The sequence below is a fragment of the Malus sylvestris genome, chromosome 5 (assembly GCF_916048215.2).
Source record: "Malus sylvestris chromosome 5, drMalSylv7.2, whole genome shotgun sequence".
Lineage (NCBI taxonomy): Eukaryota > Viridiplantae > Streptophyta > Magnoliopsida > Rosales > Rosaceae > Malus > Malus sylvestris.
Window position 1 is genome coordinate 27,444,757 of NC_062264.1, and position 21,255 is coordinate 27,466,011.

Sequence of the window (21,255 nt, forward strand, 5' to 3'; positions counted from 1 at the left end):
AAAATGGACGCCAAGAATTTATGTGGTTCGGCAATTTATGCCTACGTCCACCAAACAAGGAATCTTCACTATATGAAAAAGATGAATACAACAAGAGTAGTCTTACCAAGCCAAAGACAAGGCTTGATGGATACAAGAAAGTATAACACACACTTTCTATCACTCTAAACTTCACTCACACAATGTGTAGTGGAACACTCTCACTCTCACTCTTGGAGTGGAACTCTAGCTTTGGACTTGATCTTTTGCTACTCACTCTTGGTTCTCAATTGGTTACATCACACCCATATTTATAGGTGAGGGCTTGGCATTCTACTAGTTTCTAGTTCCTTCTTCAAACCTCTAGTATAGAAAAATCTAGACTAGCCACATACTTGTAGCTTCTAGATCTTTTCATTTGCAACCAAGGAAGCTAGTACTCTCTAGCTTCTTCCATCAACTTAATAACATGCTACAATTGTCTAGCAAGCTCCAGCCTCATCTCTTGCTTACTAGAATAATCTAGAACATTGATCATGGGCTAGACCATATACCAACAATCTCCCCCTCCAGTCCATGAGGGAGGAATTCCGATCATGACTCCAAGTTACCTGGAGTTCATCCCAGCAGCCTTAATGCAGAATTCCAACTTTGATTTTGTGACTACCTTTGTCAACATGTCTGAAGAATTATTATCGGTATGAATCTTCTTCAGCTGCAGCAACTTGTTCTCGATAGCGTCTCTAATCCAGTGATAACGAATATCAATGTGCTTAGTGCGTGAATGATATGTAGTGTTCTTGCTCAAGTCCAGAGCACTCTGACTACCACAATAAACGCCATAATCACTTTGCTTCAAACCCAACTCTTGGAGAAACTGCTTCAGCCACAACAACTCCTTGCATGCTTCTGTAGCGGCTATGTATTCAGCCTCGGTTGTGGACAAAGCAACACACTTTTGCAACTTGGATTGCCAAGACACGGCTCCCCCGGCAAAAGTGAACAAGTACCCAGATGTAGATTTTCTACCATCCAGGTCACCTCCCATATCAACATCTGTAAATCCTTCCAAGATTGGTTTGGAACCACCAAAGCACAAGCACATCTTAGAAGTCCCCTTCAAATATCTGAGAATCCACTTAACGGCTTCCCAGTGGTCCTTCCCTGGATTAGATAGAAACCTGCTCACCACACCTACTGCATGAGCAATATCTGGTCGTGTGCACACCATTGCATACATGATACTTCCTACTGCTGAAGAGTAGGGAACAACTGCCATTTTCTCCTTTTCTTCATATGTTTTTGGACACGACTCTTTGCTCAACTTGATATGATTGGCTAAAGGTGAGCTTACCGGTTTGGCTGCTTTCATGTTGAACCTTTCAAGCACCCGTTCAACATACTTTTCTTGTGACAGCCACAACTTCTTGGATTTTCTGTCACGAATTATCTCCATGCCCAAAATCTGCTTGGCTGGCCCTAAGTCCTTCATGTCAAAGAACTTAGATAACTCTTCTTTGAGCTTTTTAATCATAGAAGCATCTTGTCCGACAATCAACATGTCATCAACATAAAGCAATAAGATGATGAATGTACCTCCAGAAAATTGTTTGATATGGACACAAGAGTCAGCATGAGTTCTCTTGTACCCATTACTCACCATGAATGAGTTGAACTTCTTATTCCACTGTCTCGGAGCCTGCTTAAGACCATATAAACTTTTCTTGAGCTTGCACACCAAATTTTCTTTACCTTTGACTTCAAAGCCTTTGGGTTGCTCCATGTATATCTCCTCTTCTAAATTGCCGTGGAGAAATGCAGTTTTAACATCTAACTGCTCGAGCTCAAGATCCATGCTTGCTGCCATACTAAGGATAACTCGAATGGAAGTCATCTTCACCACCGGTGAGAAAATCTCATCAAAGTCAACTCATTTCTTTTGACCAAAACCTTTGACAACCAAACGAGCACCTTGTCATGTTGTCGTCTCTTTTCAATTTGAACACCCACTTGTTTTTCAATGCTTTCCTGCCCTTTGGAAGCTCCACCAGCTCATAGGTATCATTCTTTGATAAGGAATCCATCTCCGACTACATTGCCTTCATCCATTTGTCACTGTCGTTATGAGCTCTGGCCTCCTCATATGTTTCGGGCTCTCCATAATTAGTCAACATGATATACTCTGATGAAGAATACTTGGTAGACGGTCTTCGACTTCTGATGGATCTTCTGACCTGATCTTCATTCTCTTGTAGGGCTGGAGGCTCCCCCTGATTGGGTTCTCCTTGAATCTACTCTTCTTGACTAGGCTCCCCCTGATCAGCAATCTCATGGTCTGGCACATCTTGATCAGGCTCCCCCTGATCAGCATTATCTGGTTCTGCAGGCACTTCATTGGCAGCTGCTTCAGGGATGTCATCGTGACTTTCTTCATCTTAAGCTAATGGATCAACTCCTCTGTCTGCGCCATCTGGTTGTGCTTCTTTATCCGAATCCCCAATTGTTTGATCTTCATAAAAGACCACGTCTCTACTTCGGATAAACTTCTTCTGGTATGGGTCCCATAATCTGTAACCAAAATCTTCATCGCCATAACCAAGAAAGATGCACGGTGTAGCTTTGTAGTCTAACTTCGATCTCTGCTCTTTGGGCACATGCACAAAAGCTTTGCAACCAAACACCTTCAGATGAGAGTAAGACACATCATTACCAGTCCATACTCTCTCCGGAACATCAAGACCTAATGGTACTGATGGAGATCGGTTGATCAAATAGCAGGCTGTCCTTACAGCTTCACCCCAGAACTGCTTAGATAACTTTGCAGTCCTCAGCATACACCTGACTTTCTCCATGATGGTTCGGTTCATTCTTTCAGCAACACCGTTATGTTGTGGAGTTCCAGGAACCGTCTTTTCATGACGTATGCCATGTTTCACATAATACTCCTAAACTGGTGAGATGTGTACTCACCGCCGTTGTCGCTACGAAGGCACTTGAGAGGTTTCCCAATTTCCCTCTCCACCATGGCATGAAACTCTTGGAATGTCTGAAACACTTGGTCTTTGGATTTCAACAAATACACCCAAACCTTTCGTGAAGCATCATCAATATAAGTAACAAAATATTTATTTCTTCCAAGTGACTCGACTTCCATGGGTCCACACACATCTGAATAAACAAGATCTAACAAATTTCCTTTCTTTGTAGATGGAACAGAAAAACTAACTCTTCTTTGTTTTCCGAATAAACAATGCTCACAAGAGTTTAACGACGTACCTTTGGCAAAGGGAATGTGAGACTTCTTTGCCAAAACTTGTAGGCCTTTCTCGCTTATGTGGCCTAGCCTCTTATGCCATAAGTCTAGAGATGAGTCCTCCACAGCATTCAACTCACCTTTCAAAACCTTGGCATTTGACCGGTACAACGTACAACAAAGTCGTGCTCTTGCTACCACCATTAAGCCTTTAGTAAGCTTCAATTTTCCTTCGCCAATATGGTGATAATATCCTTGTCGATCAAGGGTACCAATGGATATGAGATTGAGACGTATATCAGGAATATGTCTCACATCTTTCAACATCAATTGGCAGCCGAGATTAGTTCTTAGACATATATCACCAATTCCAAGAATTTTGGAATAGCTTTCATTCCCCATCTTCACTATGCCAAAGTCACCTTCTTTGTATGTACTGAAGAACTCCCGTTTGGACGTAGCATGGAAGGAAGCTCCATTGTCAAAGATCCATTCAATGTCTCTGTCAGAGTTGCCCATATGCAGACATTCACCAACAGACAATATTTCTGGTACATCACCACATATGACAGCAGTGGTATTGCCAGTATCATCTTTCTTCTGATTGTTTCCTTCCATTTGCTCTCTCTTCCAAACTCGACAATTTTTCTTCATATGGCCTTCTTTGCCACAATGGTGGCATGCACCCCTGAACCTTGACTTGGATCGGCTAGGACTCCTGCCATGACCTCTAGGCCATCTACTCTTGCTTCTTCCGCGGTTCTCTGTGACAAATACTTGGCTGCTATCTGTGCCAGAAGTCTTTCTCCTTGTTTCTTCATTGAGCATGCTATTTTTAACATTATCAAGGGTAAGAACACCATTAGAAGCAGAGTTACTTATACTCACCACAAAGGTCTCCCAACTGTCTGGCAAGGATCCAAGTAACAAGAGCGCTTGTAGCTCGTCCTCGATCGTCATTTTCATAGTAGCCAACTGGTTGATGATATTCTGGAAATTGTTCAAGTGTTCTGCTACACTTAAACCATCCTTGTACTTCACATTGATGAGCTCTTTGATCAAGAAGGCTTTCTTAGCTGGAGTCTTCTTCTCGAACAAGGACTCAAGCTTTGTCCAAAACTCGCGAGCATTGGTTTCATTAGACACATGGTGAAAAACACTATCGTCCACCCATTGTCTAATTGTGCCAATAGCCTTGCGATTCATCTTCTTCCACTCGGCATCGGACATGCTCTCTGGCTTAGCGGCATCTCCTTCAATTGGCTCATGCAGATCCTTGCAATAGAGAATGTCCTCCATCCTTGGCTTCCATGTTACCCAATTGGAGTTGGTAAGTTTGATCATAGTGCCACTTCCTTCCATCTCGCAGTATGAGCCAACCGGGCTCTGATACCACTTGTTAGGAATGTCGGTACTACAAGATAGAGAATGCACAAGGTAAAGTAGAAAATGGACGCCAAGAATTTATGTGGTTCGGCAATTTATGCCTACGTCCACCAAACAAGGAATCTTCACTATATGAAAAAGATGAATACAACAAGAGTAGTCTTACCAAGCCAAAGACAAGGCTTGATGGATACAAGAAAGTATAACACACACTTTCTATCACTCTAAACTTCACTCACACAATGTGTAGTGGAACACTCTCACTCTCACTCTTGGAGTGGAACTCTAGCTTTGGACTTGATCTTTTGCTACTCACTCTTGGTTCTCAATTGGTTACATCACACCCATATTTATAGGTGAGGGCTTGGCATTCTACTAGTTTCTAGTTCCTTCTTCAAACCTCTAGTATAGAAAAATCTAGACTAGCCACATACTTGTAGCTTCTAGATCTTTTCATTTGCAACCAAGGAAGCTAGTACTCTCTAGCTTCTTCCATCAACTTAATAACATGCTACAATTGTCTAGCAAGCTCCAGCCTCATCTCTTGCTTACTAGAATAATCTAGAACATTGATCATGGGCTGGACCATATACCAACATTCACCCAATTTACCCGTGTTCTTTGTTTTTTAATGTCCAAGAAAAAATAATAAGTTGTACATTATATTTTAAAGCAATAGGAACATTTCAAAATTAAGAAGAAAAATTACACGTCATGCTACAAGCTAAAGAACAAAAAAGAATGAAGAAAAAGCGAGATTCCTACACAAAGAAATGAAACACAAAAGATACATTACAAGTTCGATGGCTGAACTGCATTTTGACCCGGAAATAATCAATTTTCTCTCTAGCATCCAAAATTTCTTTCTCCAAGTCTTTGAATATTTGTTAATGTTGTGCTAGGATGGCACCAAATCAATTGGAAACTAACTCAAACTAACCTATAAGAAATTATCAAATGAAATGCAAGAATGAAATAAAAAAGACATCACGATTTCACAAAGTTCCTCAACAGTCAATGTAAATGGAGTACGTTCTCAAAGCAGTAGGAGCTCAACAATAATCCACTATCAATCAAATGGGAGTGTATATAAAGTGTTTGACAATATCACAATCCAAAACCTCAATACACTCAATATCTCTCACTCACAAAAAAAAAAAACCAAAACAGAAAAAAAACTGAGTATGATATATAATAAATAATTTCCTTTCTATACAAAGCTCAAAATTAATTTATAAAATACAACTTTGATAGAGTGATTACTAACCAAATGAGGGCAGCAGCTATCGTCTTTTTCTCTAACAATTGGGGCAGTCGGCGGCCTTTCTTTCCTCTTTGCTGACTACTAAGAACAAGTCCAGCCTTGGACAGTGCTCGGGGGACAGGGGAAAGGAAAGGGCCCGAGGCCCGGCGGACAACTCTCCAGCCTTGGAGAGCCCGAGTGAGGGTGGGAGCCCGAGCACAAGGGGGTGGGGAATTGACAGGCCTGCAGCCCGAGGGCCAGGCATTTTTTTTATTTTTTTTGTGTCAGCCCGAGGGCCTGCAGCCCCATTTCCATGTTTTTTTTTATTTTGTATTATTTAAATAAATAAAAAACTAATATTTTATTACCTATTGCCAAGGGGAGGGCTCCAATGATGAAGATGCAAAAGGTAATTACTGTTCATTAATGGTAGTTACTATTCATTAAAGGCAGTTACTATTCAATAGGGTGAATTGAATAATGGATTGCCAGAGGGGAGGACTCCAAGGGTGGAGTTGCTCTAAGGGCAGCAGCTGCTGCCATGTAAAAACCCTAGCCACATCACGTGGCTTCCACATGTGGGCTAAATAAAAGGCCTATTTAATGGGCTGGTGATCAATCCAAGCCTAATAGAATTCGGGTACAAATTCAACATTATGATAAGACACTTGTCAGGAACTAAACATTGTTAATCATTCACCACCCAACTTTAACGCCGGCTAACATAGAAGAGAAACATAGCAAGTGTTCATCTGCTACAGTGATGAAGAGATATGTTATCTTTGCACAATGTTATAGAATCGAATCCTATCGGTTCCAATCTAACATTAAAAAAAAAACATGGAAGAGAAACAAACAAAAGAAAAGAGCTTCAATAACCACATGGCACCTGTGCCTATAAAACACAAGCCAAAATATGAATACAAAGACAATAGTACTACCTCTTGGTGGTCCTCTTTCAGAAATAGGTCGCCGGCTTGTTCATCAGTGATTTTCCAACCTCTGTCTGTGTCAACTTTCACAAAAATATTAGTGTACTTCTGAACATCAAAGAAGTAGGATTTTCTACCCTCTTATTCTAAATAGTAGTGTACTTTTGAACATCAATTTAAGGGAGGAGGATTCTCAGATGTTGACGTGGCTTGACCCTAACCGTTCAAATAGGAGGGGAGGAAAAGGGAGAGATTAGGAGGGGAGAGAATCCTCCTCCTAGTTTGAGTCATCCTAGGCCAAGAAACATATGATGTGTAAACTAATTCTCGTAAAAATTGTTGATTTTGTTTTGGTAAATTGGGTGCAAAGGGATATAATTACTTTTTGCCCTCAAACATGTGTTGTGCATGTGACCAAGTTGGATGAAAAATTGGCAACTCTAATTTCAGTGGGTAAATTAGCTAATTTTACAAGTTCGGAGGGGGTAACCGACTAAAATTAAAGTTCAGGCAGGAAATTGATTGCTCCTTACAAGTTCAGGGGGGAATTGACAAATACCCTAAGTTTGAAATAGTGGAGAAGGCGACAGGTAAGTCATTATTATTGATTTATCTTTTAATGTTGTCTACGACTCTACTATGGTCATGATTATTTATATATACGTATAACTTAATGTTCATTGTTTATAGGTGTGAGGAACATAATGATTTGCCAAAGAAACTTTTTGTTAATATTAACTTAGATGTGTAAAGAACACACAAACGTATACATATTTTAATTAATTTTTCCCCATAAAAATACTAATCAAGTTTGTAATTTTCTTTCCTTTTGGTGACATGTTTTCATTTTCTTGTAGGTTGGAGTGCATGGGTTGCTTCAGTCTTTTTGGTAACATTGACATCTCATTTTGAACACAAAATTAAGGCCAAACATAGTGCATGCAGGATGTAAAAGCTTATAACGATGTATGAATCTTTTTTGGGGCACGAGACTGCTATTATGGGGATTAAAGTGCATTTGGATTGCCGAGTAGTAATTTGTACAATTCATTTAACTTATGCATATATGTTATATCATTAGGTAATCAATTTACTTTTATTTATTGCTGAAACTTTATTTTTTATTTTTTATTTTTTATTTTTTATTTTTATAATAGGTGTTTTATACTTGTTTAGGGATCTCTCTGGCAGTAGAAGAACTTAAGGGCGTGTTTACGTACCCATAATCAGAATGAAAATAAGGAATTCGGTTCTAATTACGGATAATTCTTGTGTTTACTACAATTTAGAGGAATCAACAGCGTGTGGACCCACACGAAAAGGGAATTCAATTCCTGAAATTTGAGGAATTGGACTCCCTCCATGGGTGAGGTATTTGGATTCCTGGATGGTGAAGGAATCAGCAATGCACTTCTACTTTCCTATTATGCCCTCTTATTCACAGATGCTTCAGCTTGGCGTTGGAGTTGGAGGAAGACAACTGGGAAGATGAATTTGGCTATTATGCCCTCTTATTCGACAGATGCTTCGGTGGGAACTGGGAAGATGAATTTGCCTAGTCAGCTTGGCGTTGGAGGAAGACAACAAGATGGCGATCGGAGTGCTCGAAGCGTTGCCTCCGCTGATACACGCGCTCGTGAGGGCGGAGAGTGAGCGGATGCGCAACGACTCGACATTGGCGCTCTATCACTTGACGCTGATGGAGAGCAACCGAGTCAAACTCGTTAAGTGGAGAGCAACCGAGTCAAACTCGTTAAAAATTCAATAAAGTATTAAAAATTCAATAAAGTATTAAAAAGCAAAAGTAGGAAGGGCATATATGGAAGATCAAAGGCTAAAAATTCAATAAAGTATTAAAAAATAAAAAAAAATAAAAAAGGTAATTAAAGGTGTGTGAATATCACAACCCAAAAACTTTTGCTTAGTCGCTGTAAACATGCTCGCTCCTACTATTTGCCATAGGCCCACGGTTATCTTCCCTTGGAAACTCTTTTCCATGAAAAATCCATTCCATCACACATACCACAAGATTCATGCTCAAGTTCAATAGCTATGTATTAATAACTTACACTTTACGTGCACGCACGTGAACAACTATCTTTAACATTTGCAAATAAGAATGTGCAACTATTCATACCAAAAAATAGTTAAAGAACACACAAATTACTTAATAAAATTCGAGAAATTCATCCTAGTGATTGAGACATTTGCTAAAACTTAGAACAAAAGAAGCTTCGACAACGGAATTGCACGCTTCAATGCAGAGTAGCTAGCGACATACGCCAAACCAACATATACAATTACAAAATAATGGAAACTAGACAAGGTAGTATCTCCAATTAAGAATGCATTACATTATGTGTCGATGTTTACTTATTACATCAATTATTATGCCCGGTTTTTCGGTTTGATTCGAAAATTAGTACTACTTCAAAGATCCCTAATGTTTTATTTAATAGACCTTTCCATGCATATCATGTAATGCAAGAAGTTTCAAGGACTAATTAAATATTGAAAATGATGGTGATCACAAAAGGGATTATTCAAACTAAAAACTGGAGGTCTCGGGTTCAAAACCCGCTGATAGTGTGGAAGCCAGACTTGTTGTCAGGGGGAAGCTAAAATGCTTCTGTGAGTCTTCCCGGCCCCCAAAAGGTGGATAACCGTGGCTTGCCATCAGTTTTCCCACTTTTTTTTTTTTTTAAATGCCTTCATTGTACAAACTAATGAAACCTAAAGAGTTTTTTAACATATTTAAGAACACTAATCACTGATCATCTCGTTAAAGAAGAAGAGGACGTGAAATTGACCAAACGCAAACACAACGCCGTGGGGGACATGATAAGAGTAGATAATCTATGGGTGTGTTTAGATTGTGAATTAGGTTTCCTCTTTAGACGGATTTACGATAACATGTCAAGTATCTGATAAACAAATCACTCTGGTTTCTAAATTGTAGCTTTCTCTCTAAATAACTTCCTTCTCAATCTCTCATTAATCAGTACCTATCTCTATGTGCACGTTTTTGTTTTTCCACTTTGTACAAGTTGACAAATCTAAAACATAAACGTGCTAATCACTCCACCATCGTTCCTTCTTAAAAGAGGGGCAACATCTCTCTTTACGTGTTCCTGCATTGCAAATTCGAATTGGATTAAAAATTAATCAAAATTAATCAAAATTAATTATTTAGTTACGCTTTCCTAAACCAGGATTAATAATTTAATCAAGTAACAAATTGCAAGTTGCAAACTTGTTTTTTATAGCCAACGTGGAAGTAATACAATACAAACTTTGCTTTATCTTCTTCTTCTGTCTTTTCTTTGATCAAGCTAAGAGTTGACGGAGAAGATAGTGAGCAATCTGATAAATTATATTTACAACACTTGTGTTTTGTACTGAGTTTCGCTTTTGTAAGAGATGTGATTAATAATGCACTCGAATGCATGTCAATAATGTGATCGGATGTATGCATAACCTTTAGCATTATTAAACTTAGCAACTTTGGAAATTTGTATTTGGGATCTTTTACCAACAGGTTGTGGTCTACAAGGAGCGACATTCAAACTTATATACAAAGGTACAAACACATTGCCTTGACTAAATGAGATAACACGCATTTGCTGCTCTTTATTTGTTTATGATTTTAGTTGTTGTTTCACACCAATCAATAATTCAGACAGCTCATTGTCAGTAAAAGTTCACAACTAACTCTACACTGGCGAATAACGAACTCGTGCAAAAGATGAAGATTGGATCAAAGAAAAAGAAAAAAACAGGAAACCACAAAACTGCTTATGTCTGTTTTCTTCTTAATAATGGCTGCAATGTCTATACAGTTAGTAGCCAAGATTGAATCTAAAATCCCAGATCTTCAAAGAACAAAACTAGTGGACTAACATACGGGGACAGGTTTTGTAAATGCCCCGTTTATGTAAGAGAAAGTGGTTAATAATATGATCGAAATTAATGTATGTCGATAATGTGGTCGGATGCACGTCAATGTGTGGTTGGACCTATGTAGAACTCATTTGGTGGATGGAAAGTGCGGGAAGAGGGAGGAAAATACATTCTCAGAATTCAAATTTTACTGTGAAAAAATACTACCATCCATCCACAAATAATTACTCAAAATATTGGCTAAGGGAAACAAACCATTAATTAATTGTACTTCTTTCTGAATACTGAAATCCATATACAAAAATATTTTACAACCATCAACGGGTGGTTCGGCCTAAACGTCAATTATTAATCGCTTTCTGACAAAAATAAATAAGAGGAAAAGAAAAAGATTGAACATATTTTGTGAATAAATAGAATTAGATGATGTAAAAGCCTGTGCTGGACGAGCAGATGAATGTCAAAACATGTGCTCATCTTGTATCTGAGAAAATGCCTTTGAGCAGTGAAAACCGCAAGATTATACTTTGGACTCACCAATCACGTCGTCTTTCAATGGACTCTCTGATATTCCCTCCTTCAGCGGTTTCAGATCCTCTTCTGACAAATGACTTGGGAGGACCTTGGATTGCTTCTCAGTCTCCACGGCCCAGCTGTATACAATCATGCCAAGAACAGCTAGAGCCATGCCAAGCAAGTTTTTGAATGTGAGCTGGGAATCGAAGAGTAGCCACCCCAATGTCAGGACACATACTGTTTTCATGTGGCCCAAAACCTGGAAAGAGACAGCTGAGAAGCGGCCGATGCAGAGGTACTGGCTGATGTTGCAAAACACTGCTAGGGAGCATGAGAGTAAGATGAAAAACTGCATATAATGGGATCACACATAGCACAGCAGCTTCATTAGAAATAGTTCCTCGAAAACTCAGAAGCAGATTAAGATCAAATAGAAGAAGCACTTACAAATGCACCAGTAGACAACTTGTAATCAGTGAGAAGTTTTCCGGTAAGAAAGTAATCAACGAATGGACCAAGAATGAGAAGGGACAGAGCTTGAATGGGAGCTGTCTTGCTGAGCAATTCAAAAGAGCCTATCGAGTATTTCTTTTGTAAGGAACCTATTGACTGTTGCTCAATCAACAAGAATGTCAGATCAACAATTCGACGTTCTTATGCCTAAACTCAGATTCATGGTATAACTTTAAAAGGTCGTACCCAGTGCACAAGGCTCCCGCTTTACGCAGGGTCTGGAAGAGGTGAATGTCGGCTAGCCTTACCCCCATTTATGGAGAGGCTGCTCCCAAGTCTCGAACCCGAGACCCACCGCTCATGGGCGAAGGCACTTGCCATGGTATAACTTTAAAAAGAAAAAAAAAGAAAAAAAGAAAAAAAGAGAAAATGAGAGAAATACTCACAATTTGTTGTAGGGATGTACACAAGATAGCCACACAGGCACACAGAAAGCCTTTAGCATTGACTTTCACGTCGGTCACAGTACATATACCCACGCCTACAACCACTACTGCCACCGCAATCTTGACTTCCCGTGAAAAATGCTTTCCATGAAGAATCCATTCCATCACACAAACCACCGGAATCATGCTCAACTTCGATATCTACACCATTGTCACAATGGAGAAGATCAGAAATCAGATCACAACTATGCACTAAAGGACAAATGATTAGGCTAATAAAATGATGTTCACCTGATAAAATCCGACAGAGTTAAGCATGAGGCTCAAGTTCATCCCGGTGATTGAGGCATTGGCAACAAGTGAGAACCAAACAAGTTCCCATAGAGGAACATGCTTTGATGCAGAGTAACCGGTGGCATTGGACACCAGACCGACCAAAGCGGTAACAGAGAAATGGAATCCGGTCAAAGTTGTAGCTGCAAAGAAAAATATACAATCATCAATTACCAGAAACCAATCCGCCAATGAATTCAACAATTGCTGTGTGACATAAGCATGCTCTTGCAGACACCTTCAATGAGATCTCCTTATGAATCTAGGTCATAAACAAAGCTGAATCATGCGTAGTAATTTCAAATGAAATGTAGCTAGATCTACGGGGAATGATGACAAGTCAAAAAAGGCTGGCCATAGCTGAAGCTGCCACGAGTGGCAAATAACGGTCCAATCGAACATGGAATATTATATTGGAATCTAACTGAATTATTGGTCCCTTGTGAATTTGAGGCCAGAAAACAATCAATCAACATTTCAAAATTCGGGAAAAAAGCAGTTCATCCTCAGATTCATGGCATCTACAAAAATTCGAGTATCTTCCCACAAATCAGGAAAATAAAAGCAACCCATTATTCAACAAGGAAAACACTAAAAACCCATCAATAAAAAAGAAATTCCCACTTCAGATCTGTAATTAAATTCAAGATTAGGACAGAACCCAGAAGAAAAATAAGATAAAATTGGCAAATTAACACAGTTACAAGAAGGAGATGAACTGACCGAAGCCGAAAGCAAAGCCGTGGGGAGACATGAGCTGCTTGTTGGCCATAATAATGCCCACAGAGCTCACAATATTCATCCCCCAAGCTCCCACATCGGACACAGGAGACTTCTTTTCCTTCTCCATCTCTGCAATTCCGAGCGCGAATCAAAAACACCCAAAAACCTTTTTTCCAAATCCTCTCTTCCCCTACTTTGGATCTTGGTTTTTGAATTGTGATGGGAAGAGAGGTGGACAACAAAAGCAGACAGAGTTGCAGGCTGCAGAAGTCGGTCACCACCTCCCTCGAGAGACCAAGCTAAAGAGCAATGGGGGCTCTATATAAACAGAAAAATAAAAACAACGTATAAGACAAAGGGATGGCTTTGGGATATATTGGCTGGCTAATTTAAATTTTTTTTTCCTTTTTTCTTTTTTCTTTTTTTTTCTTTTTTTTTCTTTTTTTCTTTTTTTTCCTTCTTTTTTTCTTTTTTTTTTCCTTTTTTTTCTTTTTTTCTTTTTTTCTTTTGATGTATCTCTCAGCAATCCAGCATGTTAGCCTCATATGGCCTCACATTCAGATCCATTACCATTTTTAATAAATATCAAAATACTTATTTGGGACTCATGGATCAATTTTGAGTATGTGGGTTTTGATGGGATTTACCCTAATTTCGTTTTCCTAACTTGGTTCCAACTTTGGTACCTTTTTTTTCCTAGTCATTAGGAAAATTTCATGATTCGCTCTTTCATCTAGTATTAACTTTTAAATTTTGGATATGTGAAATCACTTGAACTTTCATGTGGATGGGAGCATAAATTACAATGTTTGATAAAGTTAAGAAAGTAAATGCAAAATATAAAGTAAAAATGGGTAGGGAAATTAAAAAATATATATTGAAAATGAAGAGCTAATTAAGTTCAATATTTAATAAGGTTAATGTTATTTTACAATTTTGGGCATTGCAGCCAAAGTGATTGAGATCTATAATATATTTTGCAATATGCATAAATAAAAGCCGTTATAATTTTGGTAAAAAGTAAAACAGAAGACAATAAACATCAATAGACCGCATACAAAGTTTACAAACTGCAGTTTCGTGCTCATTTATTGTTGTTTACCGATCAACTAATCATTAAGTTCGACCTTTGATTGAAAATTCTAACGGATCTGCTTGTATTTATATTCCTATTTTTATATTTTCATTGAAAATCATTTATGGTATTTTTACTCTCTCTTTTCATTTTCTTTGTAAAGGTGTAGAATTGTAGCCGTGAAATGATGTAGTCATCATGATAGTGTTTGTCTTTTGGACCATGCACATAGCAAACACAAAATTTTGGATTCAATTATCACCTTCGATATATGATTGAAACTAGAAGCCATGGAAGATGTCAAATTACGTTAGGATCGAGTTTAGCTAGTACGACATTATAGGTTTAGCCAATGCGGTAATATGGCTCTCGAATGTCCGCAGAGAGCGGCAACATGAATTTATCCTTTATTTTGTTTTTGTTTAATAATTTACAGGAATTGTCTTGGAGTTTAATTTTGATTTCTCTTTAAAAGAGTTTACTGGTGTGATTGCTCTCTATAAGAGAGTTGCTTGATTTTAATTTTCATTTTGGTGTGCAACCTGCTTTGGATCTACGTGTAAAAGGTGAAGTTGTGTGATTCGCTGGATTTACTTAACTGGGTGTTTTGAGATCGTGGTAGTGATTAGATGATACGACTTGACCTATGGGCATCGTACTCCGTCTGACATGAGGTTTAACAGTTTTATGTTCGGTGTAATCTTGCAGTTCTTGATGAGCTCGGACGAGTGCTTGAAATCGACTTATTGTTTTACTATTAGTAATGCTTTACTCCAAAAATTTTGAATTTAGTTTGCAAGAATAATTTAAGAAATGAACTCCTCATAATATATAGTTGTAATACTTTCTTTTTAATGAATGAAATATCGTATTATTTTAAAAAAATCTAAGCAAATGTGAAGTGTTAAAAGTCACTATAGCATTAAACAGCGGTGACACTCCAGATTTGCACTTTACGTGTACAAGCTTTGCAAGCTGATCACGCGTTTAATGAATTGGATGCAAATGCAAAATGCATGAACATATGGTGTCAAAAATTAAATTTAAAATTTAAACCCCACATGTGAGAATTGAGAAATCTGGACGCAACCCATGAAACCTACAGATCCCCAAAAGTGTTGAATTTTGATTCTTTCTTTTACTTTGACCCGGCAGATAAGGAAATAATTTTGACTCTTCAATGAATAAGGAGAGTTCTTCTCAAGACCCCATGAAGCTGTTTTACATAACTTTATATTTATGATCGAAATTAATTATATTATAAATCATTATGTAAAGATTATATTTATAAAATAATTAATTAAATATAAGATTGTTTGGTTATCAAACTATATAAAAATAAATTGACTAATTCAATAAATGAATCATAAATTATCTATCTATTTGTTACAATTTATTGATTAAGTGATATTTACAGAGTAATTTAAAATATGAATAGTTTGAATCATCCAAGTGAAGAGGAATGTATTTAACTCAACACAAATATAATACATCATCGTCATCCATGTGAGTCTAACATGAGACTTCTCACTTACAAGTGAAGAGGAATATCATTCAACGTAGTTTTAGCCGGTTCATCGTTGTATTTAAAATCAAGAGTTGAGATTAAAACATTAAAAACACATTCATTTAATCTACCTATGATATCAAATCTAACTACGATGGACCATATATTATTGGACACTAGGAGACCAAAACAACATTTATGTGATATTATGTATGAATACTCATTTAATAAAATGAGTAAATTGACAAGATTATGTGATGGTACGACTGATCGCCACACCAAATAACACTTATTTTCTGCACTTTTAAAGATAATAGAATTAAAAATGTCGAATTCTGATTTAGAAAAGATAATTTAATTACTTTAGATCCACTAACATTTAAATTCTCAAATGTAAAGAAAAAAAAAGGAAAAAACGTATAGTTCCCAGCCAAAGAATTAAGAAAAAAACAAAGAAACTTACGTTGTTCCTCTGTATTTTCCTCAAACATACACAAGTTGTTTAGACTGAAGCCAAAACGCGAGCAAAAGAAAGTTTGAGCAGGCTAGCAACTTAGCGACACCACCAACCTACATGACAAATTCATATTAAATTAATAAATGGAAGCAATTTAAGAGCATCATAATAATAACACGAATATACTTTCTAGGAGGCGTCTTCTTTTTCTTGTTATTTGATTTTTATGTTCGATTTCTTTCTATAAATAATTTTAAAAAAGAAAAACTAATGAAATGAATTTGAAAATTTTGAGTTTTAACGATAAAGACAACATAAAGGGTAAAGTGAATAGTATCATATTTGACTTTTTAGTGTAAAAATGTGGTTTTTCGTTAAAGTAAATAGTACCACGAGTTTTTCGTTAAAACTCCTTTTAAAAAATGAATAAAATTTCTTGTCGATGGAGCATGCTAAAACCCTCAAGCAAAATATTATACAATCGGTTTTCATCCAATTAGAGTTTTGGTCATTTAATTAAAAGTTTGTTAGTGATTGTAAACTTTTCAAAATGTCACGCAATAATGGTCGTTTTAGATAATCGTGATTAAAACTTTTTTTATATTTTGGACAAAAAATTTAATGGTGCGACCCAAAAGCACGAATGATTCACAAGTGATAAATTCACAAACCAATTCTTAAGAATTTTTAATTCAGATCACAAACCTTCAATTGGACCAAGGTACAGGGACCAATAATCGAATTAAGAAAACTTAAATGAATATATGAATTAAGGAAACTTACATGAATATATGAATTCTCACACCCGTGCTTGTGCCTTCGTTTTTGCGTGGCAGACTTGTGACTCTGGAGAAAACGTTCAAGTTCGCCCGATTTGCTTGAGCAAGGAGAGGGTTTTCTAGTATGCATCGGTGTATAATATGACCTGAATCGTTGGCCACACATTCAAATCCCTGATCGGAGTCCTGTTCAAAATTCGCCGAATGTTGCGGCACGGCAGATTACGCTTCCTTTCATCAAAATTCCACGTTTCCTTGCACTTTACGTAGCTACCAAGAATACAGAGAGCTTGACGCACACAACATGAATAACGGCAAAACAATTCTTCAACAGATTCTCCAGGAACCAGGCAGTGAACCTATAATACATACAAATACGATACATATACAATCAATAGTGGTACTTGCCGTGCGAATAATGATTTGAATGTTGGTAATCAACTTCAGGAACATAAGCATCTGATCCAAAGAGCCCAACAGGGTCCTTCCCTCGGGCTCACGATGGAATTCGTTGTCCTTTATGTAGGCCTCAATTTCTGCAATGACCGAGTTCAGATTTGAATCTCGTCATTCTTCTAGTGCCTTCAGAAAGTTGTCTGAGATGGTATTCAGCATCTTCCTGAATTGGGATTTGTATTTTTTTTGACAAGAGAGTGCCCTGCCGTATGTTATAAGCATTGAGCCATTTAGCTTAAAGATTTTTGTCCTCTTGCTTTTCTACAAAGAATATTAAACTTCTGTAACAACTTACATATAGGAATGCTTTAAGAGCAACAGCATTGTATCTGTTGGCAGAGAGCGTTTAAAAACCTCGCCAGCCATGCCCAACATTCTTTCAGGCCATGCGCATTTTGGACCCTAGAAATTTCCGTCTGCAAAAGCATTCCGAGTTAGATGCTAATGCAAATAAGCAGCAACACTTGATCATAGTGACCATAACTAAAGATGACAAAATAACATTAAAAATCCAAGCAGTAAGATCGTAGAGTCAAACCTGAACCAGTGCCCCATACAGTTTCATATAGGTTCTAATCGTGTCAAATAATTGTCAACATTTTCGATCTTTCCTTCGTCTTCTTTGAATCCAATAGCTTTATAATAAGGCTCTTGTGATTGAAATGCCGACTGCAGTAAAAGATATGTCAAGAGACATTTCCAGAAAATCAAATTCCACCTTGATACAGAAAATGTCAAACAGATATGGAATCGTATGGGTGGCACAGTCGGTTTGGTCGACCTGTTTTCAGTTCGGACAGCCCGGTCCGCCCCAGTTCGGTTCCTAGTCCAGCAGTTCGGTTTGACCCAGTCTGACTAAATTTGGTTCGGTTTAGGGGTTTAGCGGTTAGGGGTTTAGAGTTTAGGATAATTTTAAATTTCTTCATTCAAACATAGTGTAATAGGCGATATGTGAAATCCTGTTCCTGGATTTCACCGTTATAATCTATGTATTCGTATTATTAGGATTTTATATTATTTTTTGAGAATTTATTTTAATTTGTTTGAATTTAGATTTTTTATTAAACTAGTTACGAAACGTGAAGTGTGAAAATTATTTATTTAAAATTCGTAAGCATTTCGAGGTCACAATTTATATCTTTGCATAGAGCTCGATCTCACGAACGCGTAGGTGTAAACCGTTCGTGAAACGAAGCTATAACAAAGAAATTAGAGAGCGAACAAAAAAAAGCAGGGACTGGATGCTGCCAAGTGGCAGCGGGAGAGAAAAGAAGATGAGGTTGTGGGAGAGAAAAGGAGGGGAGGAGTGACCAATGGAAGGGGTAGAAATGAGGGGAGATGAGAGACTCGAAATGGCTTATTTTTGACCCGGCCATATCTCCTTCATCCGACTTCCGTTTTGGGTGATCTTGATGTCCATGGAAAGCTCTTGACGAGTCCTACATCTATGTAGTGTTAGATTTCTATTTTTATTTTCCATTTTTCAAGGCTGAAGCCACAAAGTGCCGAGGGTTTTTCGGCGAGTTTTCTCACTTTACAGTGATTCCGACAATGATTACCGTCTATCACAATCACCAATAGACTCCCCTCAACCCCTAGAGCAAGGCCCAAGCATTGGATGTGGCGTCAGAGTTCGTTTTGACGATGAATCGAGGAACACCCATTTCTAAGGTTTCCGGTGGGTTTGGACTAAATTGAGACACTTCCCCGCCGAATTGTACTTGGCCATAGGTATGAAAATTGTTCCCCTCACTGAGATATAATTGCCTATAAAATTTGGTAATTTTTGGAAATTGTTGAATTTTCTGGCGAGTCGGGACGGTCGACCTCCACGGGTGGCGGCGCTTTGGCCAGTGGGGCGACGATGCCTTTCTAAGTTCAATTAGATGTCCTGAATTTGTATTTGATCTTCGTATGACGTGGTTTGATCGTTTGAACCTAATTTCATTATACTTGATCAAAATATGAATCAACGATCCGACCATCGGATCGTGATGAAATTTTAGTATGTTGTTCTAGAGACATAATTTGGATTTTAGAAGATTACAGATCTAAAATCTGATTTGCAGATCTTCCGGATCAAATTACGTAGGGATGTGGACTCCACCGTTAATCAGAAGTTGACTTTTGGTCAATAGGTATTCATTTAAATTACTAAAATTAGTATTACTAGAGACTCAGTGAGGCTTTGCGGACTTGTCTTGGTGAGTGACCTTAATATATGTGATATGGTTATTACCCTGTTTTCTTATATTAGTATCCTTTGTGGATATGACATGGTTTTATGAATGTGTTTTCTATTAAAGTGTGATTTTTATAATTGGCCATTGATCTATATTTATCAAATGTGATTTGATTTGTAGATTGGAAATATTTATGAAAAGTGATTTGAAGTGCATATTGAAATGCTTGTTAAACTAAGGGCTAGTAGGGGATCGTTACCCTAGTGTCACGGCGTTAGGTGACACCGAGTACATGGATGATCCTGCTTGGTTAATCCGCTTTAGGGGACCATACTATTTATGGATCGCGCTTGGTTAATCCGTGTTGGGCGATCCTTATGGCCATTTATACTTAGGGGTGATCATGCTTGGTTAATCCGCGTTGGGTGATCACTGCCTAACAATTTTGTAGGTGTGACTCTGCTTGGTTAATCCGCGTTGGGGGTCACTACCTACCTGATTATCTTGACCCTGCTTGGTTGATCTGCATTGGGGGTCACTAGTGGTCCTGCTTGTTTAATCCGCATTGGGGGACCATACTATATATGGATCGTGCTTGGTTAATCCGTATTGGGCGATCCTTATAGCCATGTATGCTTATGAGTGATCATGTTTAGTTAATCCGCATTGGGTGATCACTTCCTAACAGCTGTATGAGTGACTCTGCTTGGTTAATCTGCATTGGAGGGTCACTGCCTACTTGGTTATTTTCTCAGGGATGGCTCTGCTTGGTTAATCCGCTTTGGGGGGCCACTTCCTATTTGGTTACTTATGTAGGCTTCGGCCGAACTGCATCCCTCTAGCCCTAGTTTTTAATGTACATATGAATGATCGATTTTGAGAATCTTGTGGTTTGAATTAGAAAAGTCGTTGGATGTTTGGGTGACTCATTCGGAGTTTTCAATGACTTGATTATGATTTCATAAAGCATGATTCTATACGTGATGTTTATAGATTGTGATTGATGGTCTATTTTTATTGAATATTACATACTTGTATTATTGTCACTCACCCGAACTTCGCAGCTTATCTAAGTTCTGATTTGCCCAGTGCACCATTCCATGATGTAGGCACTGATTTTACATGTGACGGGTCTGGGTAGATTATGAGAAACCAATTGATATTTTGGTTCCGTTGAGTGGTCCGGAACTCGATGTGGTTGGATTCCGTTAAGTGGTCCGGAATCCTTACTCTTGCACATTTCCAAAAGGTTAGTCTAGAACCCTAGATTCAAGTGAATGAGAATTATCCACATTAGACCTTGTGAATATAAATTAGATTTGCCTTGTTACTCATAATCCAAGTAGGGAATTATATAGAGTTCTTTAATTAAACTCGTGAAATGATATGTTATCGTATTGATTGATTAACGTAGTTAAATGCTATGATCATGCATCCTTGATTCATGAATGGATTAATTGACGGGATTGTGGAATGACGTTGGATATGATTGTTATTATTATGATTATTTTAGTTGATTAATGTGGTTTGTGAATAATATTGTGCTTCGTTGGTTATAGGATATGTTTTATGTTGTGGATGGAGGTATCATGTTGAAAACGTAGTGATTTATATGATGGATGGAATGGAAACTT

General features: G+C 37.9%; 1 protein-coding gene and 2 long non-coding RNA genes across 3 annotated transcripts; 1 reads left to right on the forward strand and 2 right to left on the reverse strand.

Moving 5' to 3' along the window:
• Positions 1-5,808: 5,808 nt before the first annotated feature.
• LOC126621447 (uncharacterized) lies at positions 5,809-6,567 on the forward strand. Its single transcript, XR_007622970.1, has 2 exons — positions 5,809-5,973; positions 6,392-6,567. It is a non-coding gene; the product is annotated as an uncharacterized LOC126621447 (long non-coding RNA).
• A 4,362-nt stretch (positions 6,568-10,929) lies between these two features.
• LOC126621393 (UDP-rhamnose/UDP-galactose transporter 2-like) lies at positions 10,930-13,508 on the reverse strand. The gene is made up of 5 exons (XM_050289902.1): positions 13,165-13,508; positions 12,400-12,584; positions 12,109-12,309; positions 11,657-11,818; positions 10,930-11,558 (listed from the first exon to the last, which is right to left on the reverse strand). Exons 1-5 carry the CDS (start codon positions 13,289-13,291, stop codon positions 11,214-11,216), a joined length of 1,020 nt encoding a protein of 339 aa, XP_050145859.1. The 5' UTR covers positions 13,292-13,508; the 3' UTR covers positions 10,930-11,213.
• A 2,420-nt stretch (positions 13,509-15,928) lies between these two features.
• Positions 15,929-17,590, reverse strand: LOC126621451 (uncharacterized). The gene is made up of 2 exons (XR_007622974.1): positions 16,987-17,590; positions 15,929-16,316 (listed from the first exon to the last, which is right to left on the reverse strand). It is a non-coding gene; the product is annotated as an uncharacterized LOC126621451 (long non-coding RNA).
• Between the last annotated feature and the right edge of the window lie 3,665 nt (positions 17,591-21,255).

Coding starts and splice junctions, on each gene's coding strand:
- LOC126621393 (XM_050289902.1), bottom strand. CDS start 13,291: ATGGAGAAGGAAAAGAAGTCTCCTGTGTCCGATGTGGGAGCTTGGGGG. Junction 12,585..13,164: donor CGGCTTTGCTTTCGGCTTCG/GTCAGTTCATCT, acceptor TTTTCTTTGCAG/CTACAACTTTGACCGGATTC. Junction 11,819..12,108: donor GTACATCCCTACAACAAATT/GTGAGTATTTCT, acceptor ATTGAGCAACAG/TCAATAGGTTCCTTACAAAA.